This window comes from Heloderma suspectum, chromosome 1, assembly GCF_057233095.1.
Source record: "Heloderma suspectum isolate Gila_16-S chromosome 1, 16-S_ref, whole genome shotgun sequence".
NCBI classification, from domain to species: Eukaryota; Metazoa; Chordata; class Lepidosauria; order Squamata; family Helodermatidae; genus Heloderma; species Heloderma suspectum.
The window spans coordinates 417,883,000-417,906,576 of record NC_139458.1 but is presented as its reverse complement, the minus strand read 5'-3'; the positions used below and the strand labels follow the sequence as shown (position 1 = coordinate 417,906,576).

The 23,577-nt window shown below is 47.8% G+C and overlaps 1 protein-coding gene across 1 annotated transcript in view; it reads left to right on the top strand.

Moving 5' to 3' along the window:
* Positions 1-2,778: 2,778 nt before the first annotated feature.
* PYGB (glycogen phosphorylase B) overlaps positions 2,779-23,577 on the top strand; it is a 68,252-nt gene continuing 47,453 nt past the window's right edge. Inside the window, exon 1 of the mRNA XM_084829178.1 lies at positions 2,779-3,546. Within this exon, the coding sequence (XP_084685304.1) occupies positions 3,304-3,546 (243 nt within the window). The 5' untranslated portion in view covers positions 2,779-3,303. The remainder of the gene's footprint in view (positions 3,547-23,577) is intronic.

Genomic DNA, 23,577 nt, shown 5'->3' with positions numbered 1-23,577 from the left:
GGCGCTCTCATCACATCATGGAGTACATTATTTTAAGTAATTTTAAATTGTTATCAGCCTACCATGTCAATCAGGATCGCCTCAGAGGTCCTGCTTCAGGTTCCTCCATCATTTGAGGTGTAGAGGTGTAGTGAGAGATTAGTCAGAACAGGGTCTTTCCCACCGTGGCACCCAGGCTTTGGAACTTCCTCCTGTGGAACGTATAGTCTAGCCCCTTGCTTATTTATTATTGTATTTATAACCCACCTTTCCCCCAAGGAGTTCAAGGCAACATCCATGCTCTTTCCAAATTTTATCCTCACACCAAACCTGAGAGGTAGGTTAGGCTGAGTTTTGTGGATGACTGGGGATTTGAACTCAGGTCTCCCCAATCCTAGTCCAACACTCTAACCCACCCTTCCCCAACCTGGTACCCTCCAGATGTGTGTGGCTGGAATAGAAATGTCCCTAGTGTTTACTCTCTAGCTGTGACTATTTTGCCCTGCACAAAACTGTTCGCTTTGCCAGGGAACTGGATTTCCTGGTTCTGCAAGTGTCTCCTGAAGCAAATGTTTATCTTACCAGCTTCACATTGGTTGGAATTGCCCTTACTTTGATACAGCGAAGTTTTCAAGCAAACTTAGCTGTCAGAATTGAGTCACATGCCCACTAGCACCCCTAAGCACAGCTCCTGCTGGGTGCCCTCCCATGCCCCCCTAAGGGAGAGGTCTGTCCACTCCATTGCTCTGAGGAAGGCTGCCCCTTAGCAGGGAGGAGGGGGCAGGCATATAACTCAGTCCCTTGGCCTACTAATCTCCTCTGGCTTCAAACAGTATGGACTGCAAAGCTAAGTGCTGGTTAGGGAAGTCTGCCCCCAGTGGCTGAAGATGTTACTGTAGGCTTCAACCACATGGGCACATTTTAATTAGAATTAATTACTGCATTTTAAAAACAAAATAACTGATGTGCACACCCCTAGGCTTCCCTTAGTAAGCATGCCAAGTTTCTGGCATCTCAGTTTCACTCTCTTGGTGCTATGGCAGTGATGGACGAATGGATAGACAGACACATTCTATATAATAGGAATCTAAGAGGCTGCGTTATATCAGGTCAGATCATAGGTTCGTATAGCATGATATTGTCTACTCTGACCGACAGCAGATCTCTTCCCTATCTCCTGCTACTTGATCCTTTTAAGGTGCAATCCTATGCATATTTAGACAGAAAAATGTTCTACAACTCCCAGCATGCCCCAGCCAGGAGTTGTAGGACTTTTTTCTTACTAGGGAATGCTGAGAGTTATAGGACTTTTTTTGGCTAGGGAATGCTAGGAGTTATAAGACTTTTTTTGGCTAGGGAATGCTGGGAGTTATAGGACTTTTTCTGGCTGAGGAAAGTTGGGAGTTGTAGGACATTTTTCTGTCTAAATGTGTATAGGATTGTGCCCTAAATAGAAATACAGCACATGTCACCATAGCATGGAAATCTGTAACCAAGGGACTTCTGTGCCTTGCTCAGTCTGCTGCCCAGAAGCTAATCCTTCTGATGGTTCTTGATCTTTACACGGATTTGGACCGAAAAGCCATTCAAACAGAGGGTGCCTTCAAAATAGAGGATAGTCCTCTGACAGCCCTTGAACTGTCATCTATAAAAGAGGACACCTGGCCACCGTAGGACTTTTTGATTAGCAGGATAACGATGTCATCTGCCACCCCATCCCCCAACCTCAGGTTTCCCTCTTTAGTTTAGCTGCAATCCCCAGGATAGTTAGGAGGTGGGGGCATTTTCCTAGCAACAATATGTTGCTGTGAGTTATCCCATGCACGTATAACACATGCGTACACACGCATATGATTGATATATATGTGTGTATGTGTTGAATATATATAAATATATATATATATATATGTTGTTGTTGTTCAGTCGTGTCCGACTCTTCGTGACCCCATGGACCATAGCACGCCAGGCCTTCCTGTCCTGCGCTCTCTCCCGGAGCGTGCTCAAGTTCATATTCATTGCATCCGTGATGCTATCTAGCCATCTCATCCTCTGCCGTCCCCTTCTCCTTTTGCCTTCAGTCTTTCCCAGCATCAGGGTCTTTTCCAGGGAGTTTTCTCTTCGCATTAGGTGGCCAAAATATTGGAGCTTCAGCTTCATTATCTGTCCTTCCAATGAGCACTCAGGGTTGATTTCCTTTAGGATGGACTGATTTGACCTCCTTGCAGTCCAGGGGACTCGCAAGAGTCTTCTCCAGCACCACAGTTCGAAAGCATCAATTCTTCGGCGCTCAGCCTTCCTTATAGTCCAGCTCTCACAGCCATACATTACTACTGGGATAAAAACACAGCTACTTGCATTTTTGGCCTCTCCTTGGAAGCATTGCTATGGAGAGTGTCATGAAGAGAGCCAGCGTGGTGCAGTGGTTAGAGTGTGAGACTGGGTCTCTGGAGATCCGGGTTCTAGTCCCCACAGTCCAGTCACCGGCCCTCAGCCTAACCTACCTCACAGGGTTGTTGCGAGGATAAAGTGAAGAGGAGGAGGGCCATGTAAGCCGCCTCGGGTTCCTTGCAAGAGCGGAAAAGGCAGGATATAAACGTAATAATGATGATAACTGCGCTTCCAAAGGGACCACGGCGCCAACGGAGGGCCTTCCGTGCGGGCGGGCGCTAAACCGATACAGCACGATTAACTCGTGGCTCATCAGCCTCGCCGCTTGCGTCAACCCCGCGCCTTCCCCCCGCTCACAAGTCTCGGCTTTCCCGCCGCTCGCCGCCCCGCCGCCTTCATGCGACGCACCTGGGCACGCGGCGCGAGGCACGCCCGGCGGACGGGGCCGGCTCCTTTTCCCGTCCCCAGCGCGGGAAGAAAGAAGGCCGTGGGGAGGAGGGAGAAGCGGAGGGAACGGCAATGGCAATAGCGGCGGCAGCGGCGGCGGCAGCAGGAGGCAACGACCCGGTCTTGTTTTGAAAGCCGCTGCTCGGGCGCGCTCGTCACCGCGCAGGCGCCGCCGCAGCGAGTCCGGGCCCGGGCTTGGCAGCAGGCGGGGAGGAGGACCGGGGCTGGGGCCGCTGTTGCCGCCGCCTTGCTCTCGCCGCACCCGCTCACTTCGGGTGATCGCCGCGTCCAGCCAGCCAGCCAGCCAGCCTCTCCGTGTGGCGGCCGCGGCTGGACGGGAGGGGGAAAGCCCGTCTGCCCGCCCGCCCGCCCTGCCCCAGGAGGCCGCAGCGGCGCCATCGGCAACGCGAGGGTAACCCGCGCGCCAGGGCCGTTCCGGGCAGACCGACGATCTCCCGTTCCGCAGCCGCCGCGTCGCCAGGCGCCGGGATGGCCGCGCCTTTGACCGACACCGAGAAGAGGAAGCAGATCAGCGTGCGGGGCATCGCCGGGCTGGGCGACGTGGCCGAGATCCGCAAGAGCTTCAACCGGCATCTCCACTTCACCCTAGTGAAAGACAGGAACGTGGCCACGCCGCGGGACTATTATTTCGCCCTGGCGCACACCGTCCGGGATCACTTGGTGGGGCGGTGGATCCGGACCCAGCAGTATTACTACGAGAAAGACCCCAAGGTAAAAATATGCGAGGGGACCCCCCCCTCAGAATGCGCGAGTGAATTCAGTCCCCCACCCCAAAGCGTTCCCAGCTTTAGGTATACAAAGGCACGACGGCAGGCCTTGCCGACCGTGGAAATTTCTCCTCTGCCGGCCGACGAGCATTTGCGAGTGCGCGTTTCGCCGACGCTGCGGCTTCCGTGCAGAGGAACGGTGCGCCAAAATGCCGTTGGACCGTGGCGAGTAGGAATTCCCTTCCCAGTCGCGCGGTGGGGAGCGAGCGAGAAACAGGAATCTGACAAATACACGCAAGGCAGCGACCCAAAGTCCCGGTCCGCGTTGAAATCGGTGGGAAATCTCTCCCCCTCTCCCTCCCCCTCCCCCGGATTTGCAGCCATGGTGATGGCTTTAGCTGGTATGATTATCGTATATCTCTCTGTCAACCCTCGGAGTTTAGAAAGAGGGAGAAAGAGAAGATTTCTGAGGGAGAAGGGGCAAACGCATTGAAATTAGGGGCACAGTGATGGAAGCCCACCACCACCCTTTAAAAAAAAAATTAAGTGATGGTTCTTCCAAGTTTGGTTTGGTATTTTGCTGCCCGAATTAAAATGTTGCGTCCTTCTTCCTCTTTGCCTTCGATCCATGGTATTTTGAGCAGCAGCAGCACAATAGCTCGATCAGATCTAGCTGAGGCCGAGGTGGTAAGCTGGTTTTGGGACTGGACCGCTTCAGATGGCGGGTGCTTCAGATGGCCGATGGAGGCTTACATGACTGGATGCTCCCCCACCCATCAACCCATGGGCGGGCGGGCGGGCGGGGAGATGGGGGACAGCAACCCTGCGCATGTCAGGGAGATGGCTAAGATAGAGCTTTTCTCCCTGTCAGATCATCATAACTTTTTGTTTGGAGGAGCAGTCAGTTTTTGCCTGGAGGTAGTCATGCAGCTATATATTCCCTCCACAATCAGAGACACTATGCTTTGGAATACCAGTTACTGGAGGGTGCTGTTGCGCTCATGTCCAGCCTGTGGACTTCCCTTAAGCATTTGGTTGGCTACTGGGGGAACAGAATGCTGGACTAGATGTGCCGTTGGTCTGATCCAGCAGGGCTCTCCTTACAGCCCAGAAGCAGGTTTACCATCTCAGTAAGAAGTAGGCCTACATTTATTTATTTATCTTTGTTATTGTTGTTGTTATTTTTGTTGTTATTGTTGTTGTTATTATATGTCCCACCTTTTCTCCTCTTGCGAGGAACCCAAGGCAGCTTACATGGCCCTCCTCCTCTCCATTTTATTTTCACAACAACCATGTGAGGTCATTAGGCTGAGAGACTGTGACTGGCCCAAAGTCACCCAGTGAGCTTCATGGCTGAATGGGGACTAGAACCCAGATCTCTTGAGTCCCAATCCAGCACTCTAACCACTACACCGTACTGGCTCCCTAAGTACCACACACCACTGGCTTTACATGATCAAGAGTTGATGAGTACTGGTATTTTAATGTGTAATGTCTGATGCTTCTTACTTCCCTTTGCAAATGTGTCTATATGCTGTGGGCAACCAGTAGCCATCATAAAGCTTTCCACTGTGTTTGCTGGGATTCCACTGGATTTCATAGAGGCCACACCAGCCGCTATGTGTCTCCTTCAGTAGCTCAGGCACTGGGTCTCTTTCTCTCCAAGATACTGGCATAGCTTAGCCTTCCCCCACCTGGTGCCTTCCAGATGTGTTGGACTACAATCCCAATCATCTCCAGCCAGAAGGCCAGTGTCCGTACTGGCTGGAGATGATTGGACTTGTAGTTGAACACATCTAGATGGCACCAGGTGGGGGAAGGTTGGTAGCTGAAGCAGGCACTGCCCAGAGAGTTCTCATCATGCAGGCAGTTAGCTGTCTAGTCTGCCTCTGTGATTGGACTGTTCCTCAAAGAGAGAGATGCTGTAGCTATTTGTGTGAGATGTGGTCTTTGGAAGCATCAGAAGGTCATCGGAAGTAGAAAGTTTGTCCCCTGCAGATTTGGTTGAGTGAGAGATGCTTATTCTGTAGAATGCAAATGTTCTGAAATAAGGCACATGCCCTAAAACCACGCACTGATTTTGAAGCCTCTGAAAGTATTTTTGAGGTACACAACAGCTGCCTTGCTGGATCACACCAAGGAAGGTCCAGTTAGTCCAGCATTTTTGAATCATTCCAAACCAGCGGTGCCATCAGGGGCAGGACTTTAGGGCAGAGGTCCGTAGTAGAATGAGCAGGAGGGTGCTGAAATGCACCAGGATAGTCCTCCTTCACTTATTTTAAGCACCTTGGATAGCTCCTTTAGAGTTCTGACTGAAACCCAGAGCGGATTCACCACCCCACAGACATTGGGAACATCAGCCTCCTCTGGAAAATACACATTCCCATCTAAAGAGGGTTCCTCCCACAATACCATTAAGTCCAGAATCTAAAATGACATAACTGCAGCACTGCTCAAAGCTGTCAGTGATGACATGTGAAAGCTGCAAAGTGCGAAACCGTGATGGCTCTTGGGAAACATACAAGCAGGTTATACTGCAGTTTGTCCCCAGCATCCAGTAATCCAACATATGCCACTTGTCAGCATGGACCACAGCATGATTGCTGATTGATCTCCCTTGACAGATTTATCTCCTCCTTTTTGAAGCCATCTGTGTTAGTGGCCATCACTACATTTTTGGGGCAATGAAAGAAATTAATGTGTCCTGAGTTTGCCAGGTCAACCAGTTTCATTAGGTCACCCTGGGTTCCAACGTTCTGAGAGAATAATTTCTTACAACACCCTCTTTCCATGCCCCATTAATTTTTATTGCCCTTTTCTGTACTTTTCTCCAGCTCAATATTCAGGAGAACATCATTCACTGTTTGGTGAGCACCACATCCTTCATTGCAGCACCAGCCAATTCCAGAAGAACAAGAATACATCGGGGGTGGGGGGGCTGAGAATATAAGAGAATGAAGGACAGTGTAAAAAATAAATTCCAAATCATGGCAGTATGGGATAGCTGAGGGTACAATTGAGGGTAGGATGGAGACTGTAACCCGGGGCAGAAGGGGGGAGGGAATAGGTATGATATTATTTGTATCACAAGATTCAATCTACAATACATTTGAAATATTAATTTAAAAGCTTGACTCCTCTTGAATTAAAAAAAATGAGTTCATAACAACCTATCGCCATTAATTCTTTTGTATCTCTCAGTGAGTGAAATCACATTTCAAGGGCAAAACTGTTATTCTTCCGATTAGAGGTGAAACCTATCTGGCATGTTTCTACCTGAAATCACAAATTTCATTGCTGCGGTACAGAATTTGCAACGAAAACCATAAGACAGCAAATCACATTTTGCATTTTGACACTTGAGTTTTCCACTCCACATCCCAAAACGTAGATTTTTGCACTTAGCAGGTTTCATGTCCTTGAAGCAAATCCTTATTATATGGATTGTTTGTTTTCTGGATTTTTATCCCACTTTTCAGCCGATTATTGTCTCCCAAAACATTAGCTCACCTTAGTGAAAAGAGAGAGACAGACCCTGTCATCAAGCTTGCAAACTAAAACGACAAAACACACAAGGGAAGAGGAGAGGAGGGAGGGAGGGAGGGAGATCAGTTTTTCAAGGCCAGAACAAGGTGGAGAACTATAAGCCGGTATTTAAATGTACTTCAGGCCAGGCTGATCTTTCCTTGCTGGTGCTCTTGCTTGAATAGCAGCTGGTGGCTCTTGTTCCTTTGGCCAATGGATGGGGACAGAGCGTTCTCTCCCCTTTCTTCTGCAGTCTTAGGGTAACTGTGTTCTTTCTGGCAGGGAGGGGGAAGCAAAGTCCCTGCAACTGCTCCTTCTCTGGCCGATAGACGGCCTGGTTGGTCTCCCCCTTGGCTTGATGTTATTCTTGGGAAGCTGGGGGTGCAGTGTCCCAGTGGCCCTAGCAACTTTGGCTGTTTGTTTGTTTGTTTGTTTATTTAATATCTATGAGGAAAGGGCATAACATCCGGGATTGTTTAGCTTAGAAAAGAGCGGAGTAAGGGGAGACATGAGAGAGGTGTACAAAATTATGCATGGTGTGGAGAAAGTGGATAGTGAGACATTTTTCTCCCTCTGTCATAATACTAGAACCTGGGGTCATCCCATGAAGCTGATTGGTGGGAGATTCAGGACATCCATTTTAAAAATTGTGTTAGTGTGTTTCTAGATCTTTGCACTGCTGCTGGCTTTTATCTTGATACCTACTTTGGTTTTATTCGGTTTTAAACTTATGGTTTTTACATTATGTTTTACTAGGTTATTGTGTTTTATGGTTTTAAATTTTATTTTGTGAAGTGCCCAGAGAACTTTGACAGATGGGCGGTATAGAAATTTAATAAATAAATTTCTTCATGTAGCGCATAGTTAAACTATGGAACTCGCTACTACAAGATGTAGAGATGGCCACCAATTTGGATGGCTTTAAAAGGGCATTGGACAAATTCTTGGAGGAAAGACTATCAAAAGCTACTAGAGCCGGTGGTTCTATGCTGTGTCCAGTATCAGAGGCAGTATGCCTATGTACACCAGCTCCTGGGGAACATGGGCAGGAGGGTGCTGTTGCATTCATGTCCTGCTTGTGGGTTTCCCGTGGGCAGCTGGTTGGCCACTGTGTGAACTGAATGCTGGACTAGATGGACCCTTGGTCTGATCCAGCATGGCTTTTTTATGTTCTTATGATGTTTGAAAGATGGATTTGAAGGAAGAGAAAGAGAGGTCCTACCCGGAAAGGCGGCCATGAAATATTTAAAATAAATGACACCGTGAAGGTGCTGTGGGGTAAAGTTTCATGCATTGGGGGCAGCAAAAGTAAATGGGTAGAGCCGTTTGAGATAGCAGCAGGCTTTGCTGTGGCTGTAGGTGGTAGAGATCATGTAGGGTGACTGTTTTCTGGCTTAGGGAGGGGCAGCTCCAGGCATGGCAGTGGGGGTGGTAAAGAAAGAGATTGGAGAGGCACCAGGAGACTAGAAACAATCTCTACTGGGAGCCCCAGAGAACGAGAAGGAGCGCAGAGCAAAGACAGGGAGCTGAGCTGGTCAGAGGGACAGTGTGGCACTTAGGAAATCTTAGACTCTGGACTGAATGGTCGTACGGGTTGGGGAGCCTTCTTTAGAGGGTACCGTGTATTACTTCACATACTTCAACATTTGATCAGCCAGCCCTGTTGCCTTTGGGGCCCTGCTGCACATTCTGCTGAGTGGGTCTCTGGATACAGTGGTGAAGTGGAGCAAGGGACCACAGGGTTGAAGTGTCTGCACTTTTTGATTAGCAGGATGCTGACATCCTCTCCCACCCCCGTCAGACTTCCCTGCACCCTCTGAGCTTAGTGGCAACCTTCACAGTAGTTGTGGGGGGGGGGGGATGAATTTCCCCAGCAACAATATATTGTTTCCTTTTGCAACACAAAGAATTTTGGGGTGGCTCAGTCTTGAATGGGCAATTACGATCCATTAGCTTTCCAAAAGGCCTGCTCCTGTGGAGAGGAATATGCCTAGGGGCTTGCTGATATGGATGGACACAGCTACCTGCAATTTTGATCTCTTCTTGTGAGTGGCTATGAGTACTGTCATGATGAGTGCCTGCACTTCAGAGTTTTCCACAATACCACTGCCTGGACCTCCGCCTCAAAGTTCTGCACCACGGAGAGGAGGGAGCCACAGGTCAAGCTTCTACCACAGCTTCTGGACTTGTAGTCAGCAACTAATTTTCAACAGGGCTCATATTTTCAACTGAGTAAGGATAGCAGGGCTGGCAGCAACATTGGCTTTGCCCAGTGACTCACTCCCACACCCACTGAGACACGGGCAAAGAGCCTGTTCACTCTTTCCCATGGAGGCTGGTGGCTCCTATGTCAGTGGGGCAATGAATGCTTTAGAGTTCTGACTTCACACCTGGGATAGTTCCTTTAGAGTTCTGACTGGTACTGACAGAAACCCAGAGTGGATTCACTGCCCCACTGATATCGGAACAACCAGCCTCCACTGACTCTCCCCTAGTGCAGAAAGCAACAGAGGCTTTTGTCAGAGCTCTTCCTCTGGGCCTCTCAGCTGCTTACTGATGCCTCCTTGTGTTTTGACTTGAGTGAGTAGCCAAGCTGCATTATAAGGCCAAAGGGCTCTACCAAGGCCTCCCTTTGCTATTCACATTGCGGAGTGGGCTAAAAAAAGACCTTTGCCTGTTTTTCACCTGGAGAGGAAGTAATTGAGGTGCATCGCTGTGTGTGCCTGAGGGTGCGTGGTCCAGAGAGTAGGGGCAACGCTAGGCTGGGGACAACTGAATGTAGCCTTCCCCAGGCCTCCAGTTGCCTATCTCTAATGCAGGCCAAGTTGGAGTCTGTTTGCTTTTGTAGTGCAGGACTCAGCTATTTGTGGGGGGGAGCTATAGGGGTGGGGGGAGACAGCTAGACAGTCTTACCTTTAAGCCTTCTCCCAACCTTGCACCCTCCAACTGCAGTGGATTTATAGATGTGAAGGCTTGGAAATAAATGGAGAAACCGAAAAATGTGGGAGGGAACCTATTTCCTCCCAATTTCTACAAAAATCCCTTTGCCAAGAAGCAGACAGATGAATGGATTCCCCTATTTTTTTTTCTGCCCCCCACCACGACTACCCCACACACACACACACACACACACACACAATTTTTCTGAGATTTCTCCAGGCGGTCACATCTCCAGTTGGACTACAACTCCCATCATCCCCAGCCACGCAGATCGGGGTGCTGCTGGCTGGTGATGATGGGAGTTGTCCTCCAACACATCTGGAGCGGCAGCAGGCTGGGGAAGGCTACTATAGACTAAACTAGCCTATAATCCTAAACAGGGAAAGTTTGCCAGGCTCCATTTGGGGATGAAGCATGTGAAGTCTTGCTCCTATGCAGGTTTGCACAGAAAAAAGGAGACGTTTGCCAGCTGGCCAGAAAGTCAACCAAAACGGATCTGCTGCCGTCCCCCTAATGGAAGTGTAATCTTAAAAAATGAGCCAGGGAAGCTCTTCGTGGCCTTGAGCTAAATATGATTGTTTGCTGCTGGCTCTAGACCGGCCATCCAAGGGATAGCTCCAGGGGCTGGTTCAAAAGTCAGCAACCCTCAGTAAGTTCTGCTGAATTCAGTTGAGCTTCCTCCCGAGTAAGGGTGCCTAGGGTTGGATTGCTGCTTTTGAACTGTAACTTCATTATCACCCTTCCAGTCCGACTGTCACATTCATATGTAGTTGAGCCTGTGGTGAAATACTCTCTCAGATACGCTACTCCATGGAAGATTTTCCACATTTCCTTCCATTGCTAGAGCAATTCAGGCCATTGTTTTGCCAAGAAGCTAACAGATGGATGGACAAATCCTTGTCTGGGGTGTGCAGGTGATCTTTAACAGGATGGTCCCCAGGTCCTGGATAGATTTCCTAGTTATGTTCTTGGGCACCGTCTGGCAGATTTAAACATGACTGCAGAAACTAAAGACACTGTAGCTCCACCCTTGCAGAAAATGGATGGATTTGTTAAGTCACTGTAGCAAGAGATATTACGTCAAGAATGCACCATCCGGAGTTTTTCTGACTGTGTTCTGGAGAGCTCCCAAGATTTCTCAGAAGCTTCCCAGGGCTTCCTCACTGAGAAGATCGGCAGTGGCAGGCAGGTTTCTTGCAGTGGAGGCTCATGGCTCCGATGTCAGTGGGGTGGTGAATCCGTTCTGGGTTTCAGTCAGAACTCTGAAGGAGCTGTCCAAGGTGCGATGTCAGTGGGACAATGAATCCAGTTCGGGTTTCAGTCAGAACCAGTCAGAACTCTGAAGGAGCTATCCAAGGTGCGATGTCAGTGGGACAATGAATCCAGTTCGGGTTTCAGTCAGAACCAGTCAGAACTCTGAAGGAGCTATCCAAGGTGCGATGTCAGTGGGACAATGAATCCAGTTCGGGTTTCAGTCAGAACCAGTCAGAACTCTGAAGGAGCTATCCAAGGTGCGATGTCAGTGGGACAATGAATCCAGTTCGGGTTTCAGTCAGAACCAGTCAGAACTCTGAAGGAGCTATCCAAGGTGCGATGTCAGTGGGACAATGAATCCAGTTCGGGTTTCAGTCAGAACCAGTCAGAACTCTGAAGGAGCTATCCAAGGTGCGATGTCAGTGGGACAATGAATCCAGTTCGGGTTTCAGTCAGAACCAGTCAGAACTCTGAAGGAGCTATCCAAGGTTCTTCACACTTGGGATAGCTCCTTTAGCGTCCTGACCAGTTCTGACTGGAACCCGGAGCAGATTCACCATCCCACGGAGATCGGAGCCACGAGGCTCCGCTGGTTTCTTGTGAGACATCGTGCTCACCACTGCTGATCTTCCCCTGCAAAGTGCGTGCAGCAGAGCACTTGTGGGCATGCTCTAAAGTGCACACTCAGTTCATGCGGGGCTGCCGACAGGCAGCATTCTTGGGCCAATGCCAAGGTCCCACTGCTGCTGACACTGCTGCCCTGTATTAGTGACTGACTTCTCCAGACAGCCGTCTAAGCTTTCCCAAGTTCAGGAACACATGCATCTGTTTATTTATTATTTATTTATTTATTAGCAATATTAGCGATCCATTGCTTCTCATTTGAAACAAATCCTGAAGCAGTTGACAGTAGTATAAAAGATCCAAAAAAGTCTTTTAATGTTGGCAGTAGTGTGGGAAAAGTTCTAGCTCAGGGGTAGGCAAACTTTGGGGGCTGTGGGCAGATTTGGCAACTTGGGAATCTGTCCTGGGCGCCCCCACAAAATGGCTGCCATGGGAGGCATGGCAAAGGACAAGAAACCTGTCCCAAAGACTGAGGACGAGGCAGAGGTGGGGATTGAGCCTCAGAACACTAAACAACTCCTTTGAATCTAGAGTCTTCAGCACCAACAAAAACCCATTTCACAGCAATCCCAGCTGCTGACAAGAACATGTTTGCTTTGTTCTTTGTGGGAATGATAGGGAACCTTGGTGGGTGCCAAAAAGGTGTCTGGGGCCACATCGGTGCCCATGGGCACCATGTTGCCTACCCCTGAAGGTGGAAATTGTGGCATCCACTGCGTTACGTCATTGCATGACAGAACTGGTACTGTTCCCCCCTCCCCCGCCAATGAAGCTTTATACCAGTCCAAGTTCCATTAGCCAGCTGCAGCACTGGATCAAATGAAAGCTCCGTGAGTCCAGTATCTTGCTTTCCACAGTGGCCCAACAGATGTTCCCAACAAGCCCATAGTAAGCGCCCATAGTTCTAAGTCACCCTTCCCCAACCTGGTGTCCTTCAGATGTGTTGGACTACATCTCTCAGCATGCCCCAGCCAGTTGTGGTCTAACACATCTGGAAGGCACCAGGTTGGGGAAGACTGCTCTAACTACTACATACATGAAACTCATCACTTGACATCACAGTCATTTGGGGGCTGAATGGTGGTGGGGGGAATATTTTAATTAATTAATAAATGATGGAATATAAATTTATTTTATTTATTTTATTTAATTCATTTCTATACCACCCAATAGCAGAAGCTCTCTGGGCGGTTCACAAAAATTTAAACCACAGAGTGCAGCATAAAACAATATGAAATATGAAAGCTTAAAACCACAATATAACATTTTGCACACTCCCTTTAAGCAAGAGACAGAGAAGTTTAAAATGGGAATTAGACTTCCTTGTTCTTGGGAGGCTGGGCCTATGACTTATACTACACTTCACCAATGTGGTGTTTTCCAGATGTTTTGGATTTGGACTAAAACACCCATCATCCCCAGACAGCCTGGTACAGGATGGGGGAAGGCGTACTTAAAACTGTTCATTCAGCTCCCAAACCAGAATAATGTTGCAGAAATTGGGAAAAATGGAGGTTTGTAATACATGTCGAGACAAAGACCAATTTTGAGATTAAGGCAACAATTTCTACTGCAGCTTTCTAAGTGGATAAAAGCCTACTAACAGTAAACTCCTGTCTGTTAATATTAGGTACACACATTATCTGCATAGATTCAGTGGAACAGTGCTATTAATATTTTCTGAACTAGTGGTTCTTCATCGCAAGGGAACAAATATGCTTCATCATTCCTCTTGCACAGGAGTATTGCCAAGAACAAAAAGAAAAGAGGGGACATGTCCAACCACTTTGCATTTCTGAACATACTGTAGATGCGTTGAGCACAAAGAGTATACAGTGAAATATGTGAAGAAAGTCCAATAGTTCTCAAATTAATGGAACCTATACATTAAAAGTTGAATGATCTGGAAACTTTCCAGGAGCAAAATTAGTTCACTTTGTTATTACATCCATGAGGGTGCAATCCTATGCATGTTTAGACAGAAAAAAGCCCTACAAAAAAAAGTCCCAGCATTCCCCAGCCAGCATGTAGGATTTTTCCCTGTCTAAATATGCATAGGATTATGCCCTACTTAGGAAAAAATGTAGGAGGAACTGCCTTTATATTGTCAGAACAATGGATCTTTCTCACCCAGTGGCGTTTATGCTGAAAGTGTCTCTTTCCAGCTTTCCTAATTCGGTGCCTTCCAGATGTCTTAGACTACAACGAATAACATCCCCAGCCAGCATGCTGCATGGGGATGACAGGAGCTGTAGTGCAAGACATCTGGAGGGCATCAGGTTGGGGAAAGCTGCTCTAGGGTTTTTGGTGGATTTCTTTCTAAGCTCTGCTACATGAGATCTTTAATTTCAGGGTCAGGGAACCAGAAGTTGTTGGACTCTGACTCCCATAGGCCTCTACCAGCAGGGCCAATGGTCAGGGATGATGGACATTGTAGTCCAGCAATGCCTAGTGGGCCACAGATTCCCTAGCCCTACTTTAACTGAAAATGTTAGGGATCAACCCAGGGCCGGCCATAGCTCCATGGTAGGCCACCTGATTTGCATGTAAAAGGTCCCAGGTTCAATCCCTGGCATCTCCAGGTAGGGCTGCCCTTCTGTCCCAAACCTTGGAGGGCCGCTGCCCGTCAGTGCTGATAATGCTGAGCTAAATGGACCAATGGTATGACTCAGTATGACACAGCTTCTTCTGTTCCTGTACTCTCCAACCAAGTTCTACCTGCTTTTCATGGAACTGTTTTATGCCAGTACGAACTTAACATCAGTGAGTATGGACAGCTCCTAGAGCTACTGATCAAATTGTGCAGCTGTTCCATCTTTTTTGTGTTATGAAAATAGCTGGAAGGGGCAGTGGGAAAATATGGGAATTGTAGCTTTTCCCCACCCTGTCTCTGCAGCTCTCCCTGTCCATCAAAGCCATTCCTGTACCCCACCTCCAAACAACAGTCCCCACCCTTGCCTTTCCTTAAATTCATGGTGGAAGAGCAGAAAAGCATGTGGGGAGAAGAGAGGGTGTTTTTCTTCTACCTGCCTCCTCTCTGTATGAAGGAACTTTTGGGGGGGGAGCCCTCAGATCAGCTTGAGACATTTTTCCGAGTTTTTGCGATTTCTTTTCAGGAAACTGAAAATTTCCAGGCCAATCCAAGAGCCTCAAAGAGCTTTCCCATCACTATTCACGTTGGGGTGAAATAGGCTTCCAGATTTCAGGGTTGAGAGTTATTGCACAGCCTGAATCTATTTGCTTAGGTTTAGTGGCCTTGATTTGGTTAGCATAATGTGGGTTAATTTTATATATATATATATATATATATATATATATATATATATAATTATATATATACAAATAAATATTTATTTAGGGCCGCGGTGGCTTAGTGGTTAAGATGCTGAACTGCAGACCAGAAGGTCAGCAGGACAGCAGTTCGAGACCTGAGTGCCGCGTGACGGAGTGAGCTCCCGTCTTCAGTCCCAGCCCCTGCCAACCTAGCAGTTCGAAAGCAAGAAATTGCAAGTAGATAAATAGGTACCACCTCGGCGGGAAAGGTGACAGCGTTCCGTGCACCTCGGTGTTCAGTCATGCCGGCCACATGACCACGGAAGCGTCTTCGGACAGCGCTGGCTCTTCGGCTTAGAAACGGGGATGAGCACCGCACCCTAGAGTCGGACACGACTGGTTGGGGACACCTTTACCTTTTTAAATATTTATTTATGTGTGTGTGTGTGTGTGTGTGTATATATATATATAAATAAAAATAAATATATATATATATATATATATATTTATTTTTTAAGGTAAAAGTGGGGCTTAGTCAGACATCCTTTAAATCAACAACAAAGCTACATTCAAGATCACTACAGCAGGAACAACCCTTTACATACAGCCTTCCACAACTTGGTGCCCTCTAGATGTGTTGGACTGCAAATCCCATGCTGGCTCGGGATGATGGGAGTTGTAATCCAACACATTCTGGAGGGCACCAGGTTGGGGAAGTCGGCTTTAATTCCTTCTGTTCCTCCCAACCTGTCTGATTATTAGAACAGATGATGACTCATCTTTGACCTTCTACTCTTTTACTCTGGTTTCTTTCACCTTGCACAATGAAGTTGGCCTTCCCTTGTTTCTAGCCTCCTTGCAATCAGATTCTCTTTTGGTTTCTCAGATTTTAAGTGAAAGGTGTCATCGTTATAGCTGCAATGCTAAACTTTTAAAAAATGCTTTCGAGAAAAGCAAACGTACAAATAAATAAAAGTATAAATATTGTAAGGTTGACTTGCAACCAAATACTTTAAAAACATGTATGCTTCAATGAGCAACAGGAATTTTATAGTCACATCCATCTGGCCTGAAATCACAGATGGATTGGATCCTAGGGTACTAACAGAACTTGCTGAGGTACTCTTAGAACCTCTATATCATCTCTGAGAAATCTTGGAGAATAGATGAGGTGCCACAGGACTGGAGACAAGCAAATGTCCCAAACTTCAGTAGGGAGAAAAAAGGAGGATTCGGGAAATCTAAAAGACACAACACCAAAGGAAAGACGATTGGGAGGGAAGAGGAAAAAGCAAATCCAGGCCCTAGATTCTTAGTTGCAAAATTCAGCAGATGATGGAGTTGGATGTAACCAGAGCGGAAGGCTGCTGCTTCCTCTCCCTCTGATAACCTCAGAAGTGGCTCTTGGCTGGAGTTGTATCCAGGCACGATACTAGGGAAGATACTAGATTTAATGGGCTTAAGTTACAGGCAGGTAGATTTTGGTGGAACATAAGAAACTTCTTGACAGTTTGTCAGTGGAACCAATTATATTGAAGGGTGGTGGGCTCTCCCTTGCTGGGGGTCTTTAAACAGAGGCTTGATAGCCATCTGTTGGGGATGTTCTTGCTCTGGATTTCCTGCATCAAGTGGAGATTGGACTAAAGGACCCCCAATGACCCCTCCAACTGTATGATTCTGTGATCCTACATTGCTCTATCAAGGCCAGTTTGGGGACTATTTCTTAAAAGCATCTGTTAAGGATGTAGCACAACAGGGTTATTAATTCATAGCAAAATCCTGTCTCGCTGGATTGTTGTCCAATAATCATGAACACACAATTGATAAGGATGTAAGTTTTTGCTATGAAATGGATCTACGGACCTGTCTTCTGTCCAGTCTCTGGAGGTATATGGGTCCCAGGTACAACACTGGAGATCTGGTGTCGTGTAGAGGCTAAACGTCTGAACTGTGAATGGGTATGGCCCTCTTGCTTCTCTCTGCCATGGAGTCACTGGGTGGCCTCAGGCAAGCAACTCTCCTTCAACCTCAGTTCCCACCATCTCCAGTAAGGGGATAACCCATATTACAGGGTTGATATAAAGACTGCAAGAAGATAATGCATGTCTGGCATCTCTATTGCAGGAATCAGTACACCCACAGACGTGTCTCTTGGCACCCACCACACTCCCTACCCCTCCTGATCTTTATTTTATTTCTTAAGATCTTTTTAATTAAAAAAATGCTTTAACTGGGATGCTGGGATGTTGCAAAGAGAAATGCTGTTCGACAGCACCATGTTTATTTGGGGGTTCCAAAGAGTGGTTTTGTGTTTTGTAGCACAGATATACGCACACACCCCTATGCCTTGTACTTAGATTCTTGGGCAGGTTACTTTTCTTTTAGTCTCACCAGTTTGTCTTCTGGGAAATTAGCATTTTGTGACTGGCCATGCCCACCATGGCAGCCATTTTGTGACAGCATCCACAATATTCTATCAAAAAATCAAATGTGCTCAGCAACCCCAAAAGGCTGGGGACCCCTGATGTATGTGAAACACCTTCAGCGCTCTAAAGCACTATATAAATTGTGGTGATACAGATAATAATTTATAATTGTGAACAGAGGGAGTTGCCCTAGCTCCCGGGACAAACAATTGCTACAGTAGTCTGCCACCACCAACTCTTCGTCCACTTCAGCCTGTGCCAGGGGACTCTCAGACGTTACAGGACACTCCTAGAGCTTAAGAAATAAGGGCCCAAACCATCACCCTCTCCTTCAAGCCCTAGGCCTAAAACTTTAAACAGTAGCAAAACCAAGCAGAAGGCTCTGAATCTCATACCAAGGCTTACTTGGAAGGAAGCATACACAACGCTTGAAATAGGTGTTAATATTTTTTTACAATAGGGAAGGGGGGAAAGGGAATAAGAGAGCAATCCTATGGCCCCTAGTCTGTGTCTGCGGGGGTCACAGGATAGTTCAGATTCCTGGATCTGAGGTCAGAGACAGCACTCCAACTTCAGGAACAGGAGTCCGAATTCCCCACCCGCTCCTTCTTGCAGCTGGTGCAGAGAGAACTGTGCCACCTGTCTCTCTGAGCTTGCAAAAGCAACCTCGGAGAAGATGGAAAGGGGGCATTCCAGTAGGCGGGGAGGGGAAGGGACGGGGGAGGCCAGCTTGTGAGGAATCCTCCGGCCTCCATACCCTCCTTCCCTCCCCCTCCCTGATGCCTCAGCTAGATGGGCGAAAAAACCCATCAAGCTGAAATGTAGTGGGAGGAGTGTGGAGGTAAAGATCCTGTTCTGCATTGGATGGCTGTAAACCTCCAAGTTTGGAGGCTGACGGCCATCCCCATAGGATTGCCCCCTAAAAGGCATAAAAGAATCAGAGTAACATTTGCAAACAATAATCCAGGCAAAATATAACAAAAGTTACCTAAACCTGCCCATTAACTTTATCTAAGCACAGGTCTTCAAACAGGACAGGGCCCAATCCATGATCCAGAGAGTCACAAGCCAAAAGCAAGATGAAAGATGAAGACAAAGACCAAAAAACAGCTTTAACCCACCCACCCCCGTTTTATATTCAGAAGCCTTTGACAAATGTGAGGTGAGCCTCCTTAGCCGATCAGTAGCTGGCTGAATAATTTCCTCAGGCTTTGGGGAGGTGTGTGTGTGTGGAAAGTTCTCACAGCAGCCCAGCTGAAATAATTCAGTCTAATTAGCAAGAGTTCTGCTCTGGCATTGAAGGGCCTTGAGACTAGAACAGCATGAGATAACGCACGCAGGTGGTTTAAGAAATGGACGCAGGCCCATCTTCATGAAACTGAGTTTTTACAGGCGAAAAGAAAATGGATATCTTGACAGTAAATCATCATCATCATAGGCAAGGATCCAAAATCATGCAGCATCATGGGGCGGGCGGGGGGTGGGGGTGAGGGTTGTTATTCCAGAACCACAATTCCAAAGTCCCCCTGAGCACACACAACCAGTTGCACACTTCTTTGAATCCCAGCCCCTGATTCTAGACTCCAGGTCAGAAATATAAATCTTTACTGGAGGTTTCTGTTGCAACTGCACTTTGGATTAGAAGGAAATAATACCCAATGTTCTATATCCCCAATTGTGAGTCAGCGTAGACATATTTTGTTTAGCTACTTCATGGGTGCTTCCCTTTGTCCTGTGTGCTACTGCAGCACGCTAGTTCAAGCAGGGACTGGCTCCACTGCAGCACACCCGGTTAGCTAGACCACCCAAGTGTCAGTTTGTGCCAGGCATTGTGGGGGCTCGAGGGCAGAGCCATGAAGCTTGCACATGCCTTATCGCCAAAAGCCCCAAAACTCCCATACTGCTCTGTCTTGCTTGATGCAACACGGTGCCTGTGTTAGGAATTCAAGAGGGCACTGACTGCCCTGCCAAATCCACATTCCCCCCGTTCCAAAGGCGGTTGCCTGGTGCAGTTGCACCATATAGGGCAGGGGTGGAGAACCTCTTTCAGCCCGAGGGCTGAATATGTTTTTGGTGACGCCCTTGGGGGCCATACTCCAGGGGTGGGTGGGGCCAAAGGCAAAAGGGGTGGGGCCAAGAAACCAAAAATGCCAGCCACATTTTGCTTAAAGCCAGGAAACCACCGAACAATCAGCAGTTGGGGGAAAGGGGGTGGGGACAAGGGAAGGGGCATAGCCTTCTGGGCCACTCCTGGAGGGCTGCATTTGGCCCCTGGGCCTGAGGTTCTGCACCCTTGATATAGGGGCTTTTACTGAATGCTCAGGTAGCAATGCTGGGGGTATGACCAGATTCCAGCCCTGGAGCACAAGGCTGACTTGTAGCACGTGGGCTTCCCAGAGGCATCTGCAGGGAGTCAAAATCCTGGACTGTGACATAAGAACATAAGAAAAGCCCAGCTGGATCAGACCAACGGCCCATCTAGTCCAGCATTCTTTCCATACAGTGGCCAACCAGCTGCCCACCAGGAACCCACAAGCAGGGCAACAGCACCCTCCCGCCCATGTTCCCCAGCAACTGGTGTACATAGGCTCACTTCCTCTGGTACCGGAGGCAGCACTTCCAGTATTTGGGGTCTGATCCAACAGGGCTGTTCTGTTGTTCTTACCTTGAAAACCACAATCCATTTAATTCAGAATAAGCCTATTAAAATCCGTAACATCGTTGTAGAGAGAGGGGATGGTGGCTTTTGTGGTCAGATGATGTTTTCAGCGCCTATCTTGTGATTTCTCAAGGAGCCCTTGCACATGCCGCGAACGTTCGCCGCATCCCCTTTGGCAGTGGCAGCAGATTCATTTCCTGACCCGAGTCATACCGGCCCTGGCTACAGTCGTGCTTAATGCTCTCATCTCTTGGAAGCCCCCAGGGATTACAAAGAGGGTCTTCTGGTCCTTACTTGGGAGCTAACAAACACAGTCCTCATAATGAATTGTTGGTGTTGGCAGTACAGAGGCTGCAAGGGAGAAAAATGCCTTGTTGCATTCACTACTGCCTCCACAGAGGGCCATGCTGTACCTTTAGACCCACAGTGATGTCCAGATAAGCCTTTGGATAGGATCTCCTCCGGATATTTTTGTGTGATTTGTACTGACTAGCACTGCCCACTGCTTTCTCCACTTCCCTGTATTGACACCAGTCTGCTCTGTAAGTGACACATCAGGATGTGCGAATCAGCAAAACTCTAGCTCACTGAGGTTCCACCTCGAAGCTTGTTCTGAGTCGTGTCCGTATTGCAAGGGTGTAGAACCTCAGGGCTGGGGCTAAATTCAGCCCTCTGGGGTTCCCCAAATGGCCACGCCTCTTCCCCTTTCTCTCAGCCATGCACCCCTGCTGTGTTGGATTGTGACCTTTGGTGGTGGGGTGGGGTGGGGATTTCAGTCAAAATTGCATGCATTTTTTGGTGCGCATTTTCCCAAAGGTACATATCAATTGTGCACATTTTTTGAGATTTACACCTTTTCCTCCCATTGATTAAAGCGTGTTTGTGTGCATTTTTGAAGTGTACGTGTTGGCCTCGTCCTTCATTCCCACTCTTCTGCACCATGGCCATGGCACTGAGCATGGCACAGCTACCCAGCACTACCCAGAGTCCAGAAGAGAGTTGAAGGTATCAGGGCTGGGCATGCAAGCACTCATAGGAACATAGGAAGCATTGGTTTGGATGCGAGAGCGTCGCCACTGTGACTTGCACCAAGTGCCCATCAAGGTCATGAAAGGTTAACAATGAGGTTATCAGAAAGCGCTTCTGAGTAACCATGAGTGAGCAAAACGAAGGATTTCCACGCTGAGGCTCCTTCTCAAATCCTTGTCCCCTTTTTATCTCAGTTGAAAGCTACACCAGGAGCTAATAAATGTTTCAGAGTTGCTTAAGTGATCTAAGCCCATTGATTGTTTGCTTTCTTCCCTCCCCCCTTTGTGCTTAGTAGACATTTATATCCTCATCTTCCAAGGACTCTCCTAAAACAGCTCTTTTAAAAGGAATGGGCAAGAGTGGCAGAATCCTAGGCACCAGAAGCATTAATTCTACCACCTCCTAGGATCTTGAGCCTTTTCCCTAACTGCGAAGACTGATCTTCAAATCCCAGTTTTCCTCCCCTCAAATGAATCCTTCTGGTGGTGAAAGGGAGCTGCCTCCTCATTCTCAAAAGCCGGGTGTTGTACCTCTTTCACCCTGGCAGCCGAATTCAACTTGGGGCAGGCTCTTGGGGGCCAGATTCCACTGGTGGGTGGGGCTAAAGGCAAAAGGGGCAGATCCAAAATACCCTCATATTTTCTCTTAAAGCTGTTGCTGTGAGTAACTAACCTTAGAGAGGTATTTCAGCCTTTTAGAATGGGGTGGTTTGGGGGAATGTGCAAAAGCTGGGAAACCATGAAACAATTGGTGGTCGGGGAGAGGTGGTTGGACCAGGGGAAGGGGGCATGGCCACCTGGGAACACTGGAAGGTCAGATTGGAACCCCAGGTAGGATGGATTTGGCCGGTGGGACTCTAGTTTAACACCTCTCCCCAAAAGGCTTGTGAAGGGAGGGGGAATGAGGCTTCGTGGGAGTTGTCACAGGTCCCAGCAAGTAGTATGGTGCATCTGCGTTCCTCCCATCCTGTTTTCTTTTTTCAGGTTCTTGTGTGTGGTTTTGTTTTTCCTTTTGTAATCAGGCTCTTGGTGTTATACTGAGGTTGAGAGGTGAAAATCCAAAGTGCAGGCAAGTCCTCTGCCACTTTTTCCCACTTGGGAAGAGCCTTGTTTGTGATTCCCACTTGTGTCCACTACTGAGCTCTGGCTTGCCTTGTCATTCACACGTTAGCACCTGGGGAAGCTTGCACTGGCACAGGGAACAGAACTTCAGAGCTTCCAGGGCTGTTCACACAGCACGCTAACCCACACTCAGTGGTTGAGCGTGGGTTGTTTGTTGAACCGTGTGTTAGCATGTTGTCTAAATCCAGGACATTTTCTGCAGGGAGGCTTGTTAACCATGGAGTGTGGCTTATTTTTCTCAAACAACCCGCTTTGAGAGCCTATGGTCTGTCATTGTTCAGGGTGGTTAACGAGCCGCACTGCAGAAAGTGCCCTGCGTTCGGACAGCATGCTAACCCACGGTTCAACAAACAATCCAGGGTTCAACAACAACCCACACTCAACCACTGAGTGTGGGTTACTGTGTTGTGTCAACCCAGTCAGTGTGTTAAAAAATAAACAAGTTAAAATATTGTGCCCAGATAACCCAAGTTCTGCATCAAGAAAAGCTGGATTCTGTAGCCTGTATAAGTTACTGTATATGCAGATTTAGTTATTCCATTTTCATTTGGCCTTTCCTCCAAGGAGGTCAAGACAGCATATAAGATGGTTCACATGCACTCTTGTTTCACCTTCACACAACCATCCAGTGAAGCAGATGAGGCTGAGGGAGTGACTGACCCAAGAGTGATACTCGCGCTTGAGCAGCACTTTGAACCCATGTCTACCCAACTCCCTAATCTAAATCTCTAACTGCTAAACAACTTTGCAGAGTCCTCTGTATTTTGCAAAATGATTCTGTTCCTGCCAAACACGGGGAGTGCCAAAGAGCTATGCTTTTGCGGAATTGAAGTATATGCAACAATATATATTAATTTGATTGCTCAGATTGATGTGAATGATAGCATTATCACAATGGAGTCAGTGTGGTGTAGTGGTTGGTGTGTTGGACTAGGACTCAGTAGTGTAGTGGCAAATTCAGAAGTGCAGGGTCCCTTCATGACAGTCACAGCCACTCCCCCTCACAGCCACACCCCTTCTAAGATTATACAACTTTGTAAGATATACAGCCTTCAACTGGGATCCAAAAACAGTGCAGCTGAGAGTAAGGCAGTAGTATTTCAATTGGATGTCTGAGAAAAAATGCAGGGGTATTAAAATCTTTTTCACCCACCCACTCGCTCGCTCACTGGCTCGCTCAAACA